This window comes from Chamaea fasciata, unplaced genomic scaffold (genome assembly GCF_029207755.1).
Source record: "Chamaea fasciata isolate MVZ Bird 193981 ecotype frontalis unplaced genomic scaffold, bChaFas1.0.hap1 SCAF_20, whole genome shotgun sequence".
NCBI classification, from domain to species: Eukaryota; Metazoa; Chordata; class Aves; order Passeriformes; family Sylviidae; genus Chamaea; species Chamaea fasciata.
In genome coordinates, this window is record NW_027094105.1 from 9,933,996 (window position 1) to 9,958,056 (window position 24,061).

Below are 24,061 nucleotides of genomic sequence, written 5' to 3' on the forward strand. Positions count from 1 at the left end.
AAATAAATAAGCACCAGTGTTAAAGGACAACACTTCAACTTTCAGCTAAGAATAATGATGTGTATGCGCACATACACAGGGAAACACAAAATCAGCATCTTCACTGCAACGCCAAGCACCGTACGGGCATTCTTTGCAACCTGTGATCTACAAGTGGGCAGAGACTAAAGTTTGACTATTGAAAATTTGACTTTTAATATTCATTTCCAATATCAGTACTTCCCAGGACATACCAGGTGTTTTTGTAGAGCTTATGGCTGTATCACCCATGAGCAGTCTGGTTAATCTAGGTGTTCTGAGGGGAAAAAACATCTTCCTAATATCACCCAAATAACTTCTTATGAACTCAGCATCTGAGTGCAGCCAGCCATGCCTGCAGATAAAGCTTCAAACTCACTAGATGGAAATAAATAATTTCTGTTTCTAGTGGACAGAAAGAGAAAAAAATGACAGGAACAGAGGAGATCTTCTGGCTTAAACATCACCAGCTGATCGCACAGAGTAAAGCTTCTGCAGCAGAGATTTCAAATCCCCTGCTCCAGTCATAAGGCATTATTAGCTTATTTAAATTACTATTATCTTATTTAAAGATGCTTGAGTAAGAGAAGATACTAGGCCTTACAGGCCCTCTGGAAGAAGTTTCTAGACTCTACAGAATGGTTAATGGCAGAGGTGAAAATGGAAAACAACAAATGAGTAGATGTAATACAAAATTCTATTCTTCTTTTCCTGGAACAGTAGTTTCAAACAGCTCATCGCTATCTCGTAAAACTTGTAAGGACAATAATGGAGAAACCACAGGAAGTTTAGAAAAGCTATACTGGAGACAGCGTATCAGGAAGAAGAAACACAAAGCAGATAGCTAAATTTAATTGATGTCAAGCTCCCTCTTCACTAGGTTCATCACTTTTCCATATATATTCTGACAAGCAACTGAAAATAAGAGCCCGTGTCTGTTTAAGCCAATCAGCAGGGGTAAAAACCCTAAACTTTTGCGATGTAAACTGTTTTATAAACATGTCAAGTTAAGGCAGAATGCCTGCAGCACCCGGAGCCCCTCCGGCCCTGCACACGCCCTCGGGGCGTTCGCACATTTTCTGAGCCACTTCAGCTCAATTTCCTGTCACCCAGCACGGCAAGTCGCCCCGGTTTGCCACAGCTAGAGCTTGTAACAAACTCCAGTCCCTGTCAAAGAAGGTCAGGCGGCGGCTCCGAGTCCTGCCGGCCCTCTCCTCTTTCCTCTGCAAGGCCCATGCCAAGGAACTGAGCGATCTCTGCTCTCCAGCTCCCACTGACTGTCAGAGCAACTGCTGAAGCCACTGCTAAAAATAATAATGAAAAAAAAAATCCGTGAAGACATCAGAGGCTCAAGAGCAACATTTTCATTAGGTACAACTCTGTTGTAGTGTTGAATCAGAGATCAAATTGCCCATGATTTATACATGCATTTTGTGGCCTTTGCCATGTCTAACAGAGGCAGTTTGCCGTTTGCTTTCATCTCCCAAGCATTTTAAGTAGAACAGGGATTCCAGGGTCGATACACCTCAAGGACCAAACAGACTGTCCAAAAAGTGTTCCAAGCATTTCCAGCCATTACCAAACGTCTTCTGCAAGGCTTCAAAGAATCATATAGATACATATGGAAACAAAACATTGATTTTGGCCAAATCAATGAAAAGTGAAGATTCTGGGAGACAACAGGACAATTACTATAAAACAAGCCCCACCACAAACCCCCGATCTCCTCCCCCAGAGTAGCTACCGGCAGGGCTGTGGGGCTGGGATTTTTGCCCCCAGCAGGCCTGTGGGGCTGGACTGTCCCCAGCAATCCCTGTCAGCAGGCTGTGGGGTCAGTCCCTCTCCCTGCAGGGCTGTGGGGTCGGTCCCATAGGGCTGTGGGGTCGGTCCCTCTCCCTGCAGGGCTGTGGGGTCGGTCCCATAGGGCTGTGGGGTCAGTCCCTCTCCCTGCAGGGCTGTGGGGTCGGTCCCATAGGGCTGTGCGGTCGGTCCCCATCCCTGCAGGGCTGTGGGGTCGGTCCCATAGGGCTGTGCGGTCGGTCCCCATCCCTGCAGGGCTGTGGGGTCGGTCCCATAGGGCTGTGCGGTCGGTCCCCATCCCTGCAGGGCTGTGGGGTCGGTCCCATAGGGCTGTGGGGTCGGTCCCCATCCCTGCAGGGCTGTAGGGTCGGTCCCATAGGGCTGTGCGGTCGGTCCCCATCCCTGCAGGGCTGTGGGGTCGGTCCCATAGGGCTGTGGGGTCAGTCCCTCTCCCTGCAGGGCTGTGGGGTCGGTCCCATAGGGCTGTGGGGTCGGTCCCCATCCCTGCAGGGCTGTGGGGTCGGTCCCATAGGGCTGTGGGGTCGGTCCCCATCCCTGCAGGGCTGTGGGGTCGGTCCCATAGGGCTGTGGGGTCAGTCCCTCTCCCTGCAGGGCTGTGGGGTCGGTCCCAGTAGTGCTGTGGGGTCGGTCCCCATCCCTGCAGGGCTGTGGGGTCGGTCCCATAGGGCTGTGGGGTCAGTCCCCATCCCTGCAGGGCTGTGGGGTCGGTCCCAGTAGTGCTGTGGGGTCGGTCCCCATCCCTGCAGGGCTGTGGGGTCGGTCCCATAGGGCTGTGGGGTCAGTCCCTCTCCCTGCAGGGCTGTGGGGTCGGTCCCAGTAGTGCTGTGGGGTCGGTCCCCATCCCTGCAGGGCTGTGGGGTCGGTCCCATAGGGCTGTGGGGTCAGTCCCCATCTCTGCAGGGCTGTGGGGTCGGTCCCATAGGGCTGTGCGGTCGGTCCCCATCCCTGCAGGGCTGTGGGGTCGGTCCCATAGGGCTGTGGGGTCAGTCCCTCTCCCTGCAGGGCTGTGGGGTCGGTCCCATAGGGCTGTGGGGTCGGTCCCCATCCCTGCAGGGCTGCGGGGTCGGTCCCATAGGGCTGTGGGGTCGGTCCCCATCCCTGCAGGGCTGCGGGGTCGGCCCCGGGGGGCTGCAGGGCTGCCCGCGGCTCTGGGCAGCGCAGCCCCGGCGCTGTCTGTGTGTCTGTCTGTGTGTCTGTGTGTCTGTCCCATGGCCCAGGGCCCTGCCAGTTGGCACGCCCGGGCCAGGAAGCTGTCAGTTCCAATCAGGGCCCGGCCCTGCAGCCCTATTAAAGAAGTCTTGCTGGTTAAGGGGCGGCCACTGTTTCCAAAGCATGGGAAAAAAAAAAAAAAAGAAAGAAAAAAAAAGAAAAAAAAAAAAAAAGAAAGAAAGAAAGAAAAAAAAAGGGGGGGGAGAGAAAAAGGGCTCTGCTTTCCTTAGATTTGAGCTGGCAACTTTCACTGACTGGAGTTTTCAAGGAGCTATGAATGAGCCTAACAAAGGAGTTCTGTGGCCAGTTTCTGGCTGAAATCCATGTCAACAGTTTTTAAGGTCACAGGTCACACTAACTAACATTTATTCCCAGCAGACCCCGCTCTAAACACAAGCTGTAAGTAGTACAAATTTGGAATTTTTCTGTAATCCCTTGAGATATTCCTGATCCTTCCACATGTTTCTGCTCAATTAAAAACAATTCTCACTTTGCACCACAAGAGAGGCCCCTGCTCAGAAATCTTATTCTGTCCTAAGAATAAATGGACAAAGACTGCAATCAAAGGGAAGGAAAGGGGGGAGGAGAGGAACTCACAACAAATCACACCAAAAACCTCAAATAACTCCATACAGAATCACATTCAGTTAGTTACATTTTCTGCCATCTGTCACAAACTATTATGGATTCATTTCTTTTTATCTTAGAAAAAGAGTGGTGCAGAGCTCAGCTATTTTGGCCGAGAGGGATTTCCACACAAATGTTTCTGCATTTCACTTCAAAAGAATGATTTCAGTTTGGGTACAAAACCTGAATAACCCAACAAAAACTTCAAATTCAGTTCAATTCAGTTGCACATGGGACCTTCGCAAACCAGTAACTTTGCCCAGGAAGTTTGTGAACCAAAGCAAAACTACACAAACTTGGGTTTGCTTTTGTTTTCTTTTTGAATAAAAGACCAGAGCTCTTCACTAAATCCAGAACTACCTACACTTTTCTCCCCCAAAAGCCCACGTGAAATCTGATGAAAAATTAGAGTGAAACAATAAAAATTCAGTCTCTTGATGTATAGCTATTGGGATTTATCCCTTTGCAGCTGAAATCCTTAAATGAAGTCTTAGAAAGAAAAGACATTTGGGTGCGAAATTCCCAAATTAGAACACAGATTTTGATGAGTGGACATCACCTCTTACTCTACTGTAAAGAAAACAATTCAAAAGCACATTTTAAGTTTCGTACCATATTTCACTGAAAAAGGTAGTCTGGAATTCCAGTTTCCCTGGGACACGTGGGTGTGTGCCAGGGACATGTGTGTGTGCCATGAGAACTCACCTGGGCTCAGAACCCAAACCCAGCGGGTTGTGCCCCTCACCTGGGCTCACCACTGGGGCTCTGCCCCTCACCTGGGCTCACCCCAGTGGGGTCTGTCCCTCACCTGGGCTCACCCCAGTGGGGTCTGCCCCTCACCTGGGCTCACCTCAGTGGGGTCTGTCCCTCACCTGGGCTCACCCCAGTGGGGTCTGCCCCTCACCTGGGCTCACCACTGGGGCTCTGCCCCTCACCTGGGCTCACCCCAGTGGGGTCTGTCCCTCACCTGGGCTCACCCCAGTGGGGTCTGCCCCTCACCTGGGCTCACCTCAGTGGGGTCTGTCCCTCACCTGGGCTCACCCCAGTGGGGTCTGCCCCTCACCTGGGCTCACCCCAGTGGGGTCTGCCCCTCACCTGGGCTCACCCCAGTGGGGTCTGTCCCTCACCTGGGCTCACCCCAGTGGGGTCTGCCCCTCACCTGGGCTCACCCCAGTGGGGTCTGCCCCTCACCTGGGCTCACCCCAGTGGGGTCTGCCCCTCACCTGGGCTCACTCCAGTGGGGTCTGCCCCTCACCTGGGCTCACCCCCAGCCCCTCCGGGCGCTGTCCCTCACCTGGGCCGTACCTGCGCCCCCGCGCGCCCTCTGCTGGCGCGGCCGCCGCAGCGCAGCCGCTCGGGGTCACAGCCGGGCCCCGCAGAGTCACCCCGAGCGACAACAGCGGGGACAGCGGGACGGGACAGCGGGACCGGGACAGCGGGACCGGGACAGCGGGACTGGGACAGCGGGACTGGGACAGCGGGACTGGACAGCGGGACGGGACAGCGGGACCGGGACAGCGGGACTGGACAGCGGGACCGGGACAGCGGGACGGGACAGCGGGACTGGGACAGCGGGACCGGGACAGCGGGACTGGACAGCGGGACCGGGACAGCGGGACTGGGACAGCGGGACCGGGACAGCGGGACTGGACAGCGGGACCGGGACAGCGGGACTGGGACAGCGGGACGGGACAGCGGGACTGGACAGCGGGACCGGGACAGCGGGACTGGGACAGCGGGACGGGACAGCGGGACTGGGACAGCGGGACCGGGACAGCGGGACTGGGACAGCGGGACGGGACAGCGGGACTGGACAGCGGGACCGGGACAGCGGGACTGGGACAGCGGGACGGGACAGCGGGACTGGGACAGCGGGACGGGACAGCGGGACTGGACAGCGGGACCGGGACAGCGGGACTGGGACAGCGGGACCGGGACAGCGGGACTGGACAGCGGGACCGGGACAGCGGGACTGGACAGCGGGACCGGGACAGCGGGACCGGGACAGCGGGACTGGACAGCGGGACTGGACAGCGGGACCGGGACAGCGGGACCGGGACAGCGGGACGGGACAGCGGGACGGGACAGCGGGACCGGGACAGCGGGACGGGACAGCGGGACCGGACAGCGGGACTGGACAGCGGGACCGGGACAGCGGGACCGGGACAGCGGGACTGGACAGCGGGACTGGACAGCGGGACCGGGACAGCGGGACCGGGACAGCGGGACCGGGAGGGGGAGCCGAGGCACGGCCGGCACTGAACAGAGCGGCTCTGCACTGAGCACAACCGCAGAACAGCCGGAAAAGCAGGCTTCAAAGTCATCAGAGAGCTCATCACTCTGTGTGAGCTGCTGCAGCAGGAAGAACGCTGTGCTAACTACCTCTAAAGCAGGTTTCTGAGCAGTATTGCTTGAGAGTCAAAGCAGTGCCCTGCCAAATGGAATTGCCTCTCTGCCGGCCACAGGATAACCCCACTGCTACTGAACTCCAAGAGGCGCCTCACTGTGCTCTGCATCCACAGGGAAAAGCCTCTGGGTCACTTCAAAGCTCAAGTTCAGACCCTGAGTTCTGGCCCTCGAGTACTGGGTCAGCTGCCAACTTTGCTTCCAGAGCATTGTAGAATTTTTTTGAAGCACTCTCTGAGTGAAAAGAATTTTTCTGCTGTTCCTCTTCAATAACTAATCTAAACGTGATGATTTTCCACCTCCAAACCATTTTACCATGGCCAGACCAATAAAATCCCTGATAAGCCTGTGAATATCATCTTTAGTAATAAACACCAGCACTGAGTTCTTGTACTGCTGCTGAGCATAGCAAAGAATACTTGAAGCTTGCTGCCATCCAATCTGTAATTTAAAAACAATTCAACAAACATTCTTTTCACCCCCATTTGCTCTTATTTATCGTTCTCCCATTTTTCAGCACATCTCCCCCCACCCATTCCCCACGCACCACCCTTTAGCACATAAAGGACACCGAGGAGATTCTCATCAATAACGGGAGCCGCAGTCCTGGGAATGGAGGAAGTGATTTCATGTGTTGCTGACTTACACTATTATCCTCTAAAACTTGCATGAACTTGCATTAATGATGAACTTTCTTTTTCTCATCAGTGCACAGGAGAAAGAAGCAACAGGAAGGAAGTGAGGAGTCCCAATTCATCCATTGTGGTTGGGTTTTTTTGGTTATGAGTTGAAGCAGAAGGCATTTAACTACAACAGAACTCCTCCATTTCTTCTTGGCACTCACTCAACATAAGGGAGCTGACAGCAAAGAACTCTTATCCAGGAGGGATCAAGAAGGGACCCAGACTATTCCTCATTCAGATTCTCTTTTTAAAACCGTGTTTCTCCTTTTATTTGACATTAATCAGGCAAAGCTATCCTCTGCAAGCAGACACTGCCCACGAGACTGAGGGAATCAGCACCCCACTGCAGAGGGGAGCAGCTCGGCGGGAAGAGCTGGGAAACACCTTCCTGCCTGCAGGATCCAGGCCCTGCTGCTGGACTGCCAGAGCTAATAATAGCTCAAGTGTCTGCTCCAGCAAAGACAGAATGGAAGAAGACACTGAGCAAACACCTGTCACTCTGCCTCCCACTCAATTCATTAGGAATTTGGGTAGATCTCACAACGATTTCTCCGAATATTAAGCTCCCGCTCCATGGCATTGCTGTGCGCAGCCCCCTGCACGGAGAGAAGATTTTTTTGTCTTTTGCAATGTCCCCCTGGAATGCTGCAGAGGGGCGCAGGCAGACACACACCCCCAGGCTCCCACTCTCAGGGGCCCCACACAGACAAAGAGAAGTTCCTCTGTCCTCAGCCTGGCTGTGTCCCACGCAAAGCCAGCCAGGGCTGGCCCTGACACACGTGTCCAGCTGCTCACAGAGCAGTGTCCTCATCTGGGAGGCCTCAGCCCCAGCTGGGCTGTCACCTCCCTGCCTGTCCTCAGTCACCTCTGTGCTGCCTTTACCTGGCTGCTGCTCCCAAACTTCCAATTCCACGTGAACACACAAAAAAACCCAGAAAGTAAAAGACAGGCAATTCTTAAATTTGTTTAAAACAAGACAGAGCATTTGCCATATGAAAATCTTCAACCCATGGAAGTTCTTAATGGAACTCCAATATTGGTTGACATCAAAATTGATTTTACTGGCATCATTTCCTGTGGCAAATATAAAATAAAAAAATTCTGGATTGTCGTCCGACATGGCTGTGGGAGGTTATCAAAAACTACTCTGAGAGAGCCTCTTGGCCCATTTTCTGTGAAATGCACAGCTCCTGCTTCCACTGAGAGTCTTTATTATGCCAAACTTCACAGAACCCCCAACAGGACAGAGGAAAGCTCACACATACAAACTTGGGGGCTGTGGAGAGCACCAGTGACATTCTCTCAGTTACCAACAGATGTTTTGTTAATAAAACTTGCATGTACAAACGTCCACAAAATGTCTAAACAAGATCAGCCGTGACAGCTAAAGATAACAGCTGCCATCATGCTATGTCATATCAAATTACTGCAAAGAGGCTTTTTTTCCACGCTGTTAACTCCAGAACGTTGGCTACAAACAAATACAGTTATCTCCAGAGGAACTCCAAGTGCAAGGGATTTTGCACCACTTGTGCAGAAGAGCAGTGACTCTGAGGACCAGATAGGGAAATAATTCTGAACAGCTGGACGCGGTAATTGCAGCGTAACTGCAAAGTCAAACAGTGCTCCTGCAGTCAGCCACAAGCCAAACCACAGACCTACCTTAAGATACAGAAGCAGCTCTTGGCCCCCGAAGATAAGCGACAGAAGCCGAACCTCTGCTTGCTGTCAATGTCTGTGAGCACAAACGTGAAGTTCTGCCCAACTTGGTTAATGGCATGGCTGCAAACAGAGAGCAGGAGAGAAAACTTACTGCTGAGCTAACTCAGTGTCAACTATCACATCCAAGTCATTGAACTTATAACATTTCCTCTTTCGGCAGCGTTTTTTTGAGAAAGTAGCTAAAAAGTATGCACCCTCCAGAACCTTAAATATGCTTGATGAGGGAGGAGGGGGGGGGGTGTTGTGGGGGTTTTTTTCCCATTTTTTAAGTGTGGGAGGATACTAATAATGAGTTTATCTTTACAAGAAAATGGTTCTGACTATCAACCAGCAACCAACCCCATGTTCTCTCATATAACCCCAAATATTTCTAATTATAGGAAATTAAGACTTATTTCAGGTCATGTTCTAGGGTTTTTTTAGGTTTTCTGAGAACTGAGAAATCTGACTTGCACTGACATGCAGCTTTACAAGTCACTCCTACCAACTGCAACAAATACCCTGGTAAATTCAAGGCCATTTAACTAACAGTCACAGGCCTTAAAATATTCTCTTTTATGATGCCGCATGCAAAAAAACCAATTTCTGTGGGAGAGTACACACCCAGTGCCCAGAGGAAACAAAGGAAAAACAGAGTCACAGAAAGAAAAGCTGGATCCAAATGGGAAAGATGTCACTGTCCAGCTTAGAAAGAGGAATTCTTCAGTAGATTCCAAACAGGGAAGGGAAAACATGCAGTGATGAAAATGAACAAAAAGATATTTAAAGCATTCCAGTAGTCTGAGAATTAGCCAGTGGAAGTACTATCATCCTCCTGAAATCTAAATGTCAGCAGAGCAACTACTTCCATAAACCACACTGAGCTGCTGGGGATACCCAAAAATCCCTCACTGGTGGTGTGTTTTATCTGCAAAGCTTGGATGTGATGTTACTATGGTGATTTTAGTAGGGTGTTTTAAAAGGGGATTATATGCTTAATTTTAACAAGGTTGAGAGCAGAGTGTGTGTGAGAAATAGCACTCGAGCTGACAATTAAAATTACGGAACGGGGGAAAAAACAGGTTTCAGCAGCAGCAGGGAGAAGCTTGTTTATTAAACAACTCAGACAAGCTGCTGAGTTCCTCCAGAGCAAACCTAGAGAGTCCTGCATTCACGTGACCTGGAGAAACCAAACCCTGCTGACAGGTCTTGCTCCAGTTTCGGTGCCAGCTCTTCACAGGGAAGGGAAAACTTCCCAACATTAAAAGTGTTCTTCCTAAGATTTTGGTATCAACCCTTCAGACTCACAGCTCTGCTTTCCAATCGGCAGAAGGTCTATTTCGAGCCTCATGGGATGGAAGCAGCACAAACCTCATCTCTAACGGGGCAGACAGAAGTTAGGGCTGCAGGAGAAGTGATTCCCATAAAATCCCCCCAGCACCTACACCTGAGTGACACAATCCTGGCAGGCAGCAGGACCAGGGAGCAGCCCTGCACTCCTGCAGCTGGAGAACAGCCTCTGCCTCATCCCACCAGCACAAGAGCAGAGAACTCCTGGCCCATTGCCTAAGGAATGGCCAACCGGCCCCTGGGGTTCTGAGCAGGGGCCACAAGACATCAACAGAATCAGGATGGAGTGTCTGTGCCTCTGAGAGCCAGAACCTCCAGTGCCACCACCGCGTGTCTTTACATCCAGAAGGAGCACAAGCATCTCCCTCAACTGCCACAGCCTCAGCCTGGGCTGTGCTCTGCCTCCTGCAGTGTGGGAAGTCCATTCTCCACCTGAAATTATTAGGGATGTTCTGGGTGACAATGTCTCCTCTATGTTCAAACTGGCTGGCTTGCAGTCTTTCAGTGACAGTCTGTGATATTCAGACAAACAAGTGGATCCAGAAATGGGAATCACTTTTCATTATGTTCTCATTTGCACCCCATATGGGTTTTCAGTGTTCTATCTTTCAAAATGTTATATTGCTGAGGAAAACCAAAAACAACAAAACAAACAAAACCCCTAGGTACAATAAATCTACACACAGAAAACATAAATATTTCTAGTAGAAACAAATACATGAGAAAAATGTATGAGTATTTCCCTGCTTCCACCCCTTAGGAAACGAAAAGGATGAGCAGTAAACCAGGGATTCCAAATTCTAAAATGGGAAAAAGACTTGCAGCAGTTTAACCACAGTAAAGGTCGATTCCCTCAACCCAAACCGTTCTGTGTCTCAGCTGATGAAGACAAGTCATTCTGACCAATTAAGTGATGCTCAGAGATGAGATCAGCACCGGTGCAGCCTTTCAAAATTTCAACTGTTGTTCTTTTCAAGAAACCATCACAAATAACTCACAGCTAATACAAAACTAAAAAAGTTCTACAGTTTCCTAAATCACAGGAAGTAAATATTCTCAGATCTTGTCACATTCACTTTACAATTTCCCCCCCAAAATCAGAAGTCACCTTAGGTAGCTGTCAAATAAAGCACCATCATTCATGCAACATCAAGAGGCCTTTAAATGTAAAGCATTTCATTAACTGTTCCACCCAAATTTTGGCAATTAAGAAATAAAATGCAGAAGCAGACAAAGCTTTGATGTTAATATGCATATTTGACAATTCCTACCCAAGCATTTTCCATCCAAACATCGTGCAGAAGTAAAACAAAACACCCTCACAGCGCTGCCACCAAACAACTCCAACTTTTAAAACTTCTTTTTGTTTCATGGTGCCCATAAAAACCCCAGGAAAAAGTGATTCTGAGACTATAATTTGCACTCAGGTGCTTTAAGTCCCAGTCAAACAGACAGAACACTATGAATGGTATGGCTTTTATTTTCTGCAGGGGTTTTATTGACAAGCTTATTTTCTTGTAAAGTTTGAAAAGCTAACAATACCTGTCCACATAGAAGGGGAAACAAAACTTGGTCAGAGTCTGTAGAACTTCCTGTAGAGAGAGAGAGAAAAAAAAAGAGAGATAATTTATACATCTGTGGGGACCAATAAATCTAATATTAACCACATCACACAATTTCACAACTTTGCCCTGAAGAAATAAGAGACAGATGAAGAAATATGGGCTTTATCAATTACATGGAAGTAGTACCAGGCAGTCAATCACGTGAAATAATAAACATGATCAAACTTCATTAAAAATGAAAAATTAATCAAGATTCACACATGGGCAGGCAGCAGGAGCCATCCAGCAATTCTCCAAAGAGGAGGAGGAGGTTGGGTTGTTGAGTGTTAACACCTCTCTGGGGACAGTCCCTACCCTGACCATATGGATGGAGTGAATAACACCAAACCACATGGGCCTGGCCTGGCAGGACCACTTCTGCTGGCACAGCTTTTGACTGTTACCTAGGAACAGGGGCTGGGGGATTAGAGAATACCTCCTAACATCAGCAAGATAAATAACAAAAGATGAAGCCAATAGGTCTCATAGCAGGAATGTTTACTGTTGCCTACTGCTATTAGAAAGGAAATCTCCGAGTTAAAAGACTGATTAAAATAATGTGTATTAAAATTGATACGGATTGTTTAACCTACAAACCGTTCTCCAGAAGTTGCAAAACAGCACCGCAAACAGAAAAGCGTTTAAGCACGAGAGCAAAGAAAAGGAGGAATATGAAAAGTGAAAACAGGACGGGCAGATAAATCAATCATTTTCAACTTTACAACATTAAACAAATACAGTCACTAAAGAGGCAAAACCAGAAACATGTTAGTCCCAAAACAGTTGTGTTCACAGGCAAAAGCAAACCATTAGATCTTCAAAATCTGAGCGCTGTAACCCACAAGACACCATAAGGGCCCCTCAGTTTGCAGATCTTTCCTACAGCCAATTCATTGCTCATTCTCCTTCAGTATTTCAGGTCCTGAAGTGTAAATTCTATTCCTGCCTTCTGAACCCTGAACAAACAACAAACCCTCTGATAAAATCAACACTTTGCTGACCGATAGCAATAAATTATCATCGATAACTAAATAGATGCTTCTCGCTTCATTTATTTCTAAGCCAAATGCCATCATTCCCAAATAAACTCCATCAATCTAATAACCTCTCCAGTGAAGCACAAAACATATTGACTCCCTTGCAGGAACATGTTCCTCCTGCATAATTCAAACAAGCACAGCCCATCCTGAGCCGTGGTTTCAGGCTCAACTGCTCACACTCTTCTTTGGAGGTTTCTTGACAACTAAAACGTGGCAAGTTCTGAGGATTTCAGGCAAAAACAGATATGGAAACTTTGACTTCTTGACAGTTTATTGATAGATTATTTAACAACCTCCCGTTTTTAAGGAACAAGAAAGGATCTATTGAAGAATGCCATGTAGAGCAAAGACGTCTCCTCCTTTTGAATTGCAGCAGGAAACTTGGAAAGGAGCTATGTAGATTGCAGAGTAAACTCTGCAGAAATCTCTATTTTGATACAAAATAATGCCTTGATAGTAAAGGTCTCATTAATATGATGGAGTTCCCCCTGGTGCAGAATCTCATTGACTTTCACAAGCTGAACAACTCCAATTGCTCAGGCACAAAAACTGCATCTGGACAAATTTTAACTATTACACACTGGTCCTTTGCCACAACTGAAATCTTACAGTGCAAAATGCCAAAAAAAGCAAACCAACAAACAAACAAAAAACCCACAAAAGAATTCTAAAACTGTGAAATTATAGTATCAGGAGAACAAAGCATCTGTATCTTTACTGACCTCATCAATACACATTGTCCTCAAAATAATGACCTCATTTATTTTTTCAGAGACAAAATCATACAGATACATAAAATTCTGACATAAAATAGTGTCAGAAGACAAAGCCATCGGTCACCTCGAAATGGCAGAATATATTCTCTCCATTATTTTGATGACTTGAATAATTCCTGTAACTGCAAGTAAAACCATTCACACCATAAAATATTCAGCATCTCATCAGCATTGTGTCACTGGAGAAGTGCATTACTCAGGACTTACTCTGCACTTGCTCCTTGATATTTACAGCTTCCTAAATGCTGGAAATGTTCACATAAACAGGCCATGTATTGGCTCTGTACTGCCCTCAGTTGCCTTCTCTTTTAAAGAAAGATATTATTATCTGGTTTTTGCAATGTCATTGGACATAATTTGCCATTCATTATACACCAATTCTTATCTGGCTCGATTCACAACCAAAGAAACTGAGACTAGCACAGGTTAACTGCAGACTTATTTTTCAATGGTAGCTAATAAAAGAATATAAATGGCTTATGTAGAATTAGTTTTTAATTAGCAAAACTGCTGATCTTTTGCATGGAAGAAAAACAGATACTGGAGAACTATCCCATTTTTGCTCAAGTTGCAAGCTCGTTACTCTAAATATAATGCTGCTTTTTTAAAAAATTCTTTAAATACTCCTCAGTTTGAAAGACAACAATACTAACATCATTCATATACAACGTCCTACCCAACCTCTATAGGTGGGTTATTACTTATGACCTAGAAAATTCTTCACTTCTTTATGATTTCAGACAAAACAAAACCTAGAATCGCTCCGTGTCAACATCTTATAATAATTTTTTTATTTTTTTAACCCAACACGAAGCACAGAGGAAGTATCAATAGTCTGTTCTCTTGTTTTATTCCCTTATGGCTATTTTCCCAAAGAAAAAGCTGCATAAATGCCTGTAAAGCAGAAGCCCCTAAAAGAAGAGCAGAACCCCCCCAGCAATCCAGGACAGGCAGCTGATCAACGTAAATTACCCGGGAGCTGCCGCCGGGGTCTCCAGGGGACCGCACGCCAGTTTTCTGGATCAATCCCCAAGTTTATATTTTCACAAATCTTTTTACATGCAGTTTGATTTTTAACATTTTAATGAGCAAAAAGTGCATCTCCAGCAGCCAGTCACCAGAGCTAAAGTGCAGGGCATGAACCGTGTCCCGGGGGAGCCGGCGCAGCCGCGGCTCCGGGGGCTGCAGCGCAGGCACCACCTGGCTCCCCGTCCCAAGGTTCCAACTCTTTTCATAATCAAAACACTGCTGACATTAGAAACCCCACATGGGTTTTCTAAAATCCTGCCCAATCAATAAAGCCAGTACATAACTTATCGGAGACAACACAGAGCTCATTGATTAAGTTTGGTTTCAGCAGCAAAGTTTTCAAAATAAATGAGGCAGCAAGCCTGCGCTCAGCCCCTTTGTGTCACAGCCACCTCTGAAGGTGAGGCAGGCTCTGCAAGCCTTTCCTACACACACAGGACAGACTTGGAAAGCCAGGCTGGGAAACACACACAATACACGCCGGGCTCGTGTCCCAAACCATCCCTCTGCTGCAACCAAACAGTAACGAAAGCTCAACAATGCTGAAAAAATGTGCACATTCACTTGTGAATTTAATATGCAAGCTGTAGCTGAAGTCTTTTTTATTTTTAAACCCTTCATCATATGCTCCCACTTCCAAATCAACAGAACAACTTCAGATTCTCTAAAATACAGTGGGCTGCCTCACTTCTGCTCAAATGAACATCACTAACAAATATCCCACACGTAGCTGCAATGAAATAAAACTGCGCTGATGAACGATGTGCAAATGGCCGGGCTAGAGAAGGGCCTGCTGCAAAGTATCTGCTCCTGGAAAGATGCACCAGGCACCAGAGATGGAAAGGGGAACAAGAAGTGTAGGGAGAAGGTGGATAGAAAAGAAATTAAAATACCAGGAGGTGTGTGAAAAATGCTGAATGATTGGGGTGTGATACTTACAGAGGGATGTGAGTCAGAGCAGGGAAACAACACACCACACAAACCAACAGGTTGGGAACTCGTAATGGAAAACCTGAGGAAAATCTAGATGAAATTGGAGGGACCACCCAGAGCAGGGACAGACCTGTAGTTGTGGATCCTGGAGGGGAGGGGGAAAGGAAGGACCCCCAAACCCCCACCAGTATGTGCTCCAACAGAATGGAGCATGGCCAGTGAGAGGAGTTTTCCATGGAGAAGAGATGACTCTATGATGAAAAAGGTGGATTGATGTTTCGTTTCCTTGCCCTTACACCAGCTGGAAGTAGGGGAGGGTTTTCCTCCCAAAGTCGCCTGCCCCTGTCTGAGGGTCAGGGCCAAACAAAATAATATCATTGCATTGAAGGTGACTGATTGTCCTCAGGAAAATGCTTTCTAAACAAACAAACAAACAAACCCCCAACAGTCATATCCATGATCCTGGAAACAGGAAGAGCAGGACATAAATAACATTTCCTAAGCATATTGAGGCCTGCTAGCATTTAAATATTTTAAACGTACAAAATATGTGCACAGATGGGCAACTTTTCTCCTTGCATTACTAAAAACATATTTCAGGATAAAGCTCAAAATCCCTGAATTTTTTAAACCTAATTGTGACTCTGTTTCTTAGAATTCACACCCCAAGGCCAAAGCTTTCCTGCCACCAGTCCTTCAAATCTGATTTGGACATTACACGGGAGGAGGCTCCAAGCCTCCCTGAGGTCTCACTCCTTTTACAACACACGCAAAACCAGGAGATAATGGGCCTGTGCTGAATTCTGGGCTCTGCTCAGCTCCTCCTGGGACACAGGCCTAGCAGATGTGATAAAAACTGTGTCAGAGAAGTAGCTCTAGTTTTTGCCTTAATGACAACTTCAACCTCTCAACTCATAGAACAAAAGAACAGGAACGACTATTACTTTTCTCCGGTAGAAAAAAAAAATCTGAAAGTAAAGCTGAACTAAATATTTAAGCAGTTTTACAAAGAGATCTCCTCAACAAATGTTTTTAAAATCCCTTCAGTAAAAGCAAAGATAGAGTTTCATTCTAAGAGAAATAGATTTTAGCTTAAAAAAAAATCTACAGCTGCTGTTGAACTGTTGAATAATTGTTCCAGGCTTAAATCACAAAGAATTGAAAAATTATACTAACAGGCATTAAAAAAATCAGGTCCAATTATGTGCATAAACAGTGATCAATCGGTAAAGGTAAGAAGTGTCAATAGCAGAGAGCTGGAACACTGATTCAATTAAATGTATTCTAAACATTTAATGACTAAAACCAAGGAGTATTTTCACTTGCAGATTTAGCAGAAATGAGGTGAGAACTATTAGCTGTGAAAAGATAATCACATCCTGCTCAGCCCGTGAGTCACTTGCACAGGTACACTGCACCAAAAGCAAAGCTTTAAATCTATCCTTGGGTAAGCATTTGTTAAATATTATAATTCTGGCTTAAGATGAGTGGCCCTTTCAGCCGTCTTCTCCATCGCTCTATTCAGCTCCGAGCACATACCCACTTAATCAGCAATCATTGTTCTCCGAGGCAGGACTTTGTTGTCAAGACAAGCACTGAAACCTTTAAAATATTTCAGAACTGGCATAAGAAAAAAGTGATCTTTGTCAAACAAGGACAAATTTATGCAAATCTTTTATAAACATTCACAAACATTTATTTAGCTTTTGAAATGTTGGCCTCATTTGAGAGCATGAAAATGAGGGGGAAGTAGGAAGATGCAAAGGACAGCTTAGAGGCTGGCACACTACATAAATATTCAGAAGGAAGATTATAGGATTCATGTTAGGCTGTCTTAGGTTTCTCCAAAGTCCACATAGAATACCGAAGAACAAAACTAACGAGAAGTAGAGCAGATGTTAGACAATGCACCAGCCCTCTTTTCCACACTCACTTGGCTATACTTCGATGCTTTCATTTTTTCTTTCAATATGGTCAGGTCATTCAAGGATTCTCCTATAGACTCTGTATTGTGGCTACGGCGCTATAAGCTGGACCTCTGTCAGCCTTCCAAAAGTTCCTGATGAAAAGGCATTATGCAAATTGTACCTCTCTTACTCTCTTTTCAGGAAAAAAAAGCCTCCAGTATGCAGTCATCGGAGTATTGGAAGTCCCAGCCTTCATTTCTGTATGGTTGTGTTTGCCTTAGGGCCATGCTGCTTGTTTTGACAGTGGATCCCCCCAGATAGTTGGGATTAGTCGAGCTTGTTTAGATAAACTTGAAATCAAGGCCTTCTCTAGGTAGACAGCTAGATGTAGCTACTGAGTTTCCAGCTGCCTTCTGCTTTCATCCCAAAACAACTGCAGATTCACAGCAGAGATCACAGCCACAGGCTATGTCACATACATAAGTACGAAATTAAAGGCTGCTAAAAGAAGCCTTTGTAAGTCTTAGTGCTAAAATAAGGAATCTGTACTGCATAGTTTAAACAAATTATTGAAGAAGCACCAATAAAGGTCTGCAGCAGAGAGTTAACAGGACGTGCACGGAAGAAATGCTCTGTTTACACAACTGGGCAGGATCAGGCTTTGCTAATCACCACTGCCCCTTCCACTGTGCAGCCTCCCCAAAACACAGCAAGGAAATACTCGGAGCACTGTCTGCCACAGCACCCGGAAAAGAGCTTCTTTAGTCAAATACAAACTTTAACATCACAGCGGACCATGGGGACAGCGCGCTTGCAACTTTCAGCCACATACACAACCAGATTTGATCTTTGCTGCAGTCAGATAATGCAAACCACAGGAACTCATTCTCACTAATACAGTATGTCAAAAGGGAAGGGCCAGAGCTCCAAACCGAAATTAAAACCTAAGGAAAATCCCATCCATGTGACCACATTATACCTTTATTAATCTGCACTGCAGTTCAGTCCCAACGGAAGATTAATTTTTCATAACGTAGGGAAAAAACCCACAAACTTTTTTAAAGACTGTAATCTCTTCTAGCTGGGTGCAAATTTTCATATACATTTCTGCCACATCCAGGCACAACAGATGGGAAATGGAATTAAAGGAAAAATTAATCCCTAGGATGTTATCAACAAGCAACGAGAAAAAAAAAAGGAAAAAAAAAAGAAAGAAACAAACAAACTATAGTAGTTTAGTTCAACAAATAGTAAATATAATTAAAAATCAACTCCCATCTCTTGCTCAAGAAAAAGGATGTGCAGAAACTGGCAATCTTGGAACGCTTTAAAGCCAAGAGCAGAATTTTGTGTTTAAGAGGACAAGGTAAGGATTGGCCACCAACCTCTGCCTCTGCGCACAGGAGGTCTCTGGAATCACATTTCTGCCATTTCCATAGTACAGAAATTCTACCATCTCTCACTGCAAAACTAAGTAATTTCACTGAAAAGGCCTTTTAGGGAAACTCAAAGCATTAAAAACTGGGAGAGATTAACACGAGACTTCAGTTTCTTCCTGCACTGGTTACTAAAGAGAGTCCTGAATTCCCTTTGTCATTTCACACCATAAATCCCCATCAGTGACACCCTCAGCAGGAGTAAGCTACAGACTGGGAATCCAAACCACCAACTGAGCAAACACCCCATTCCTGCCCAGTACTGAGGGAACCAGGCCCATCAGTGCCAGTGGACTTCGAAGGAAACAGAACAACACTCGGAGAGTTGTCACCTGAAAACGAAACCTGACTGCGAAGGGGGCAGCTGTCACAGCATTACCGAATGCCAGCAGCCGCTACAACCCCTGCACTCGCCTTCTCACAGGTGTCCAGCCGCTGTGCCCACGGTGCCCCTCTCCGGTGTTTGGAGCTGCCCCTAAGGAAGTTCCTCAGCCTCCCTCAGCCAGGTAATAGCTGCCTGCTGCAGGGAGGAAGTGGAACAAAACTAAACAACCATCCCAAAGGGGGCAACAGCTGACCAACTTTGAAAGCTCCCAAGGCCCTGTTTCTCAGGCTCGTATTCCCATCACACGGGTTTGAGAATTCCCTGAAGAACAAGGAATAAAACGATGAGTATGATGGGGACACTCCTGCCCACAGGGCAAGAAGAACTTTTCTAACATATTTTGCAGAGATGAGACGCAGTCAGTGATCACCTCAGACAACTGAAGGTTGTAAGAGGACAAAGCTTTTTGAATTTATCAGCATTTCTACAACTTTCAGATTTTCGAAAACGAGAATACGTTAGAGAGAACTGTGGTCAAAACCTGAGAGCTATAAAAGGATTCATTAGCCCTGGAAAGTGTTTCTTACGTGAAGAAAGGAGAGCTGATATGACCAAACTCAGAATCAGAAGTTTTCCAAGCGCAAAGAACTTGGGATTTCCCTGGTTTAACGAGGGTAATGTCCAGCTTGTCCCTATACCATGCCACCAGCTCCCTGCCGCTGCCCAGACACACGTGAAGGCCTGAGTGTGTGAATGCCAATGACTGTCATCTATCAGTCACCACCAAACCCTCCTCTGCAAGGGACAGCACTTCCCCGCTCCCGTCCCTGCAAACACCACCACCAGCAGTCAGAGCAGGGAAGAGCTTTACATGCAGGGAGGTGAGCTGGCTGTATTTTAGCGTGCCCAAGCTCCCGCTGGCAGGACCTTGTTATTTCATATTCCTCTTAAACAAAACAAACATACTTTCCACATATTACGAGTCTCTAAACAGTAATTTTGAAATAGTTTATGAATCGATCAACAGCACCAGTATAAAACTGAATTGTTCAGGAGCCTGGGACAAGAAAACTTCCAAAACTATTTTGCTACTGACTGGCTCACCAAACCCAAGTAGAATAATACTGCTGAAGCATCTTCCATTTTAAAGAAACCCAGCTTTACCTGCAGTGAGTATTTTATACCTTTATCAATAAATTCAAACAAAAGTGATAATGATTACTCACTCTAGGCCTGATCCCACAACCTTTACTCACACAAGCAGTCCCACAGGATTTTAATATCACCACCTCAACGAATAAGGCTTTGCAGGACAGGTTTTAAATTATTCATGTATTCACAGATTTTTAAGACCAGAAGGGACCATTATGATCATCTAGTCTGACCTCTTGTATAACAAAGGCCATACGATTGTAGCCAGTAATATCTGCACTCACTGAATCGTCTGTAGCGAAATCAAATTGTGTTCAGCAAACTTCCAATATTGATTCCAATTTTTCATGAAAGAGAACTGAAATGGTTTGGAAAGTGGCTTGGACACATTTCCTCACAGTTGAACCCAATTATCCCTCTATTTCTATTCAGAATTCTTCTGACTTCTGGACACTGGCTTTCAGCGTGGTTTTCACAGACAGGCTCTGGAGTTCAACACTACCTGAGCTACTCTCAGGCTAAAATCAAGCAACCTCCTGAGCTCCTTCAAAACATTAATTGCCAGTTAATTACTATTTGTTTTCTGCACTTTTACCACTCCCGCCCTGCACCGTAACTTTTGAGACACATATAAGTGGAAAGACATTCAATTAATGCTATCAGTGATGTACAAACAGGAAACCCAACATTTCCACCTCAGCTCCTTCCCAGATAGGATCATGTGCAGCAGCTACTCCAACCACCAGCCTAAAGACAAAAACCACCAGAACCACTTTCCTACGTTTTCTAAACGACTAACTGCTCAGCCTTTCCCACCCAGCTTCTTCACCTGCTCCTGCAAAGGACAGCTCTTATTTCAAATTACTCTTAGGACAGGTTTTATCATACTGTGCATGCATCCTGTAAGGTAAGAAGTTTACACTCAGAATATTATGTGCAATTCAGAAATATCCAATTGGATTATAATCAAGCTCCCCTTAGTGCACACAGACTTTCCAAGCCAGGGGGTTTATGCTCCATTAGTGGCCAGCACTGTGTAACGACTCTCCAATCACACAACTCTCAATGACACAAAGAAAGTGCTTTTTATTTTTCCCTGTGTGCAATGTTTGCACAATGCCCATAGACTCTGTACTAGAAAGACCATTAGTTTCTATATAAAGACTGCCATAAAAGTTTTACAGTTTATCTATAAATGTATAAAGATTGTTGGTTTCGTTATAAACTCTGTCTCAATGCCAGTGGAAAGAAAAATTACCAGCAGAATAGAAGTAGCAATCTGCATAAGTACCAGCTTGCAAGCACGCATACCTCAGTCATTCCTGGAGTAATTAACTGAACATACAATAGTTCATCAAATTACAGACAAGCCATCATACCACTGAGAGCAGCTCACAAACAGCAACCATCACAACAGCATTTTTCCTTTCCTTTTCAGATGAGCTATAAAGATTAAAACAGCCAGGAACCAAATGATCCACTACTCGAAAGAAAGAAGTCTTTTAAAATGTACTGCATTTTCCAAGGTTGTGTAATTCCTCCTACACCTTCCATTGATTGTTTCACTACTTCCTATTTCTATCTATTTATACAACTATTTGCTGTATTGTTTCTGACAGAAGTTTGTATCTTGGCTGCAAACTTCCTTGTCTTTAAATTAACCTAGGAGAGCTGTTAATCATGGCATTAATATTCAGAACAGTGGACAGCCAAAATTCACGTGGTGACCTGCCAGGAATGGTGTTTACAATATCCCAACAGCACAGGATTTCACCTACAAAACATTAAGCTCATTACTAACTTTTTATTAGGAACCCAAACCAGAAAATTCAGCCATACAGAAGGATTCTTCTGGTTTTTGAAAGGACACTTCTATCTACAGTGACTGCATTTTATAAAGAAAAACTAAGAGTTCTCATCTGGTTTAAATTCTGAGGTCATGCTAAAAATCCAGCACTGGAAAACTGTTGCTTATAATACCAACAATTACTGATTTCATGCTAGGTAAAACCACAAACACACACATATACATTTTGTTCTTAAAAGCTATTATAAAACAGCCCAACAAGTTAAAACAGTCTCATATTTAAAAATGGATCTCAAGACTACTCCAGCGCCCCTCCTGCCATTCCAAAAAGCCCCATTTCACACATTTCAAGAGGCCTGGAGCAATCATTAGCATTTTCTCCCCTTGGTAAGGCTCCTCAGTTACCTTGTCCATGACATTTTCTATAAAATATTCCCTTATACAGTTATTTAACAGATTTAAACCGTAGATGTCATTGTGGTCTGAACATGTCAAAGACAACTTGAGGGAAAAAAATCAGGACACGCAGAATTCACTTTGTCAGTAATTACAATCAAAATTCCTGCAATGTGGCTGGCCTGCTCATTACTTCCTGACTTTGTATCAAACCCCTTATTTACATTTCAGATTACATTTTTCATGAAACAGTAAGATCTATCAGAGCTGAGAGGACTGAAATAATGAGGGAGAAATATTTTAATAAAACGTGTTGGATCTGCATTACTTCCGTGTCAGAAAGAAAGGTTTCTTCTGTAGCCATGGATCATTTATTCTGTCTCTAAATGAGAAGCAAAAGATGAAACTGATGAACTTTTACTGCCCATTTGTCTTTAGCAGACAATTAAGACAGAAGATCAAAATGGATTATCATACCACGCAGACAACTGGCCCAACAGTAATACATCTCCGGGACCACAGATTTGTAACTCTCTTTTATCCCTCCCCTTTCTTCTTACTCCTTTTTCCTCTCTAAAGGCAATGCTGGCTTTGTGGCTCAAGGGGAGCCAAAAGGCTGGTCATCATTATTCAGTCACAGATGTCAATCTAACCTCCCTTTTTTCTCAGTTTCTAAAGCAGTGAGGCACAATAATTTGTGACAGATTCTTTTACTGTAAGGTACAAAGAACACACAGAATAAAACATCTAGCAGCAGCGAGGGTCTCTGATCAGATGTGCTGGTACATGGGAAATACAGTGTATGTAAAAACAAGCACTGAGAGTTTAGATGAATAAAAAAAAAAAACTTGAGGTGTTTTTCCTTTTTTTTTCCCTTACTAATAAGTGCTTTACCTTGTGTTGATTTAACTCAAATATTCCTTCTGGATTAAATCATAAATGTTTGATTGCTAGAAACAATTTTTGCCTGCACTAACATGCAGATCATCTCTCTCCTTTGCATACAGAGTACACACAGAAAAACCAAGGGGTTTTTACCGAGGATCTTCATCTGCAGTGACTTGGCACTTCTACTTTTTTTTTTTTCTTCCAAAGAATAATAAACCAGAAGTTTAATGAAATAAACCTAACTTGACTGATTTGCAGCTTATGTATTTTCAGAGCTCTAAATCAATAAGGACAAACATGGATGTAGGTCTTCCTCCCTGGCTTACTTGAATGTTCACAAGGAAGTGATTTTTCAAATCTGAATCTGTCAGCTCTGGACATGTTCTCCACTTTAAGAACATCCAGCTACCAGGATCAGAAAATATTCCTTCTGTGCATCAACAGGAAAAACATCTTTGAAATCTACTCAAATCTGAGAAGTTCACCCTCATTTCTTTTGCTTTCCCTGTGAAAGTTAGCATGTGCAAAATATCTGACAAGGTAAAACCCCACCCCAAAACCACACAAACACAGCTCTGTGTTTTCAGGGGGTCTGACATCAGCCATTGGAAATTCTGACTAGAACTGGGTGAACATCTTACGAATTTTTATGAGCCTGTGGCTCCTCTGACTTTCATTCAGTCTTGCATATTCATAGCAATATAATACAAGTCTAACCATTCCCAGCAGAGGAAAGGGGATTGTTGGGAATTTTACAAAGTCAGTCGTATTGCAGGGCTCCCCTGTAACACCTTGATCCTGGACACAACTGAAGGACCATCCGTTCACTCGTGATTAACCCAACACAACACTGCTGAAAGGCAGTCAGCCCTCATGGAAATCCAAGCTCAGAGAGCTGTTTATTAACAACTTACACACCTACAGTGGCCGTAAGGATGCAGTCCTCCAAAGGC

The 24,061-nt window shown here is 45.3% G+C and overlaps 1 protein-coding gene across 8 annotated transcripts in view; it reads right to left on the minus strand.

Moving 5' to 3' along the window:
* Positions 1-24,061, minus strand: part of DENND1A (DENN domain containing 1A) — a 149,031-nt gene that overhangs the window by 93,822 nt on the left and 31,148 nt on the right. For all 8 annotated transcript variants that reach the window (XM_066201358.1, XM_066201354.1, XM_066201357.1 and 5 more), the window contains exons 4-5: positions 11,358-11,407; positions 8,427-8,546 (exon numbers count right to left, since the gene is read on the minus strand). In XM_066201358.1, coding sequence (XP_066057455.1) covers positions 8,427-8,546; positions 11,358-11,407 — 170 coding nt within the window. The remainder of the gene's footprint in view (positions 1-8,426; positions 8,547-11,357; positions 11,408-24,061) is intronic.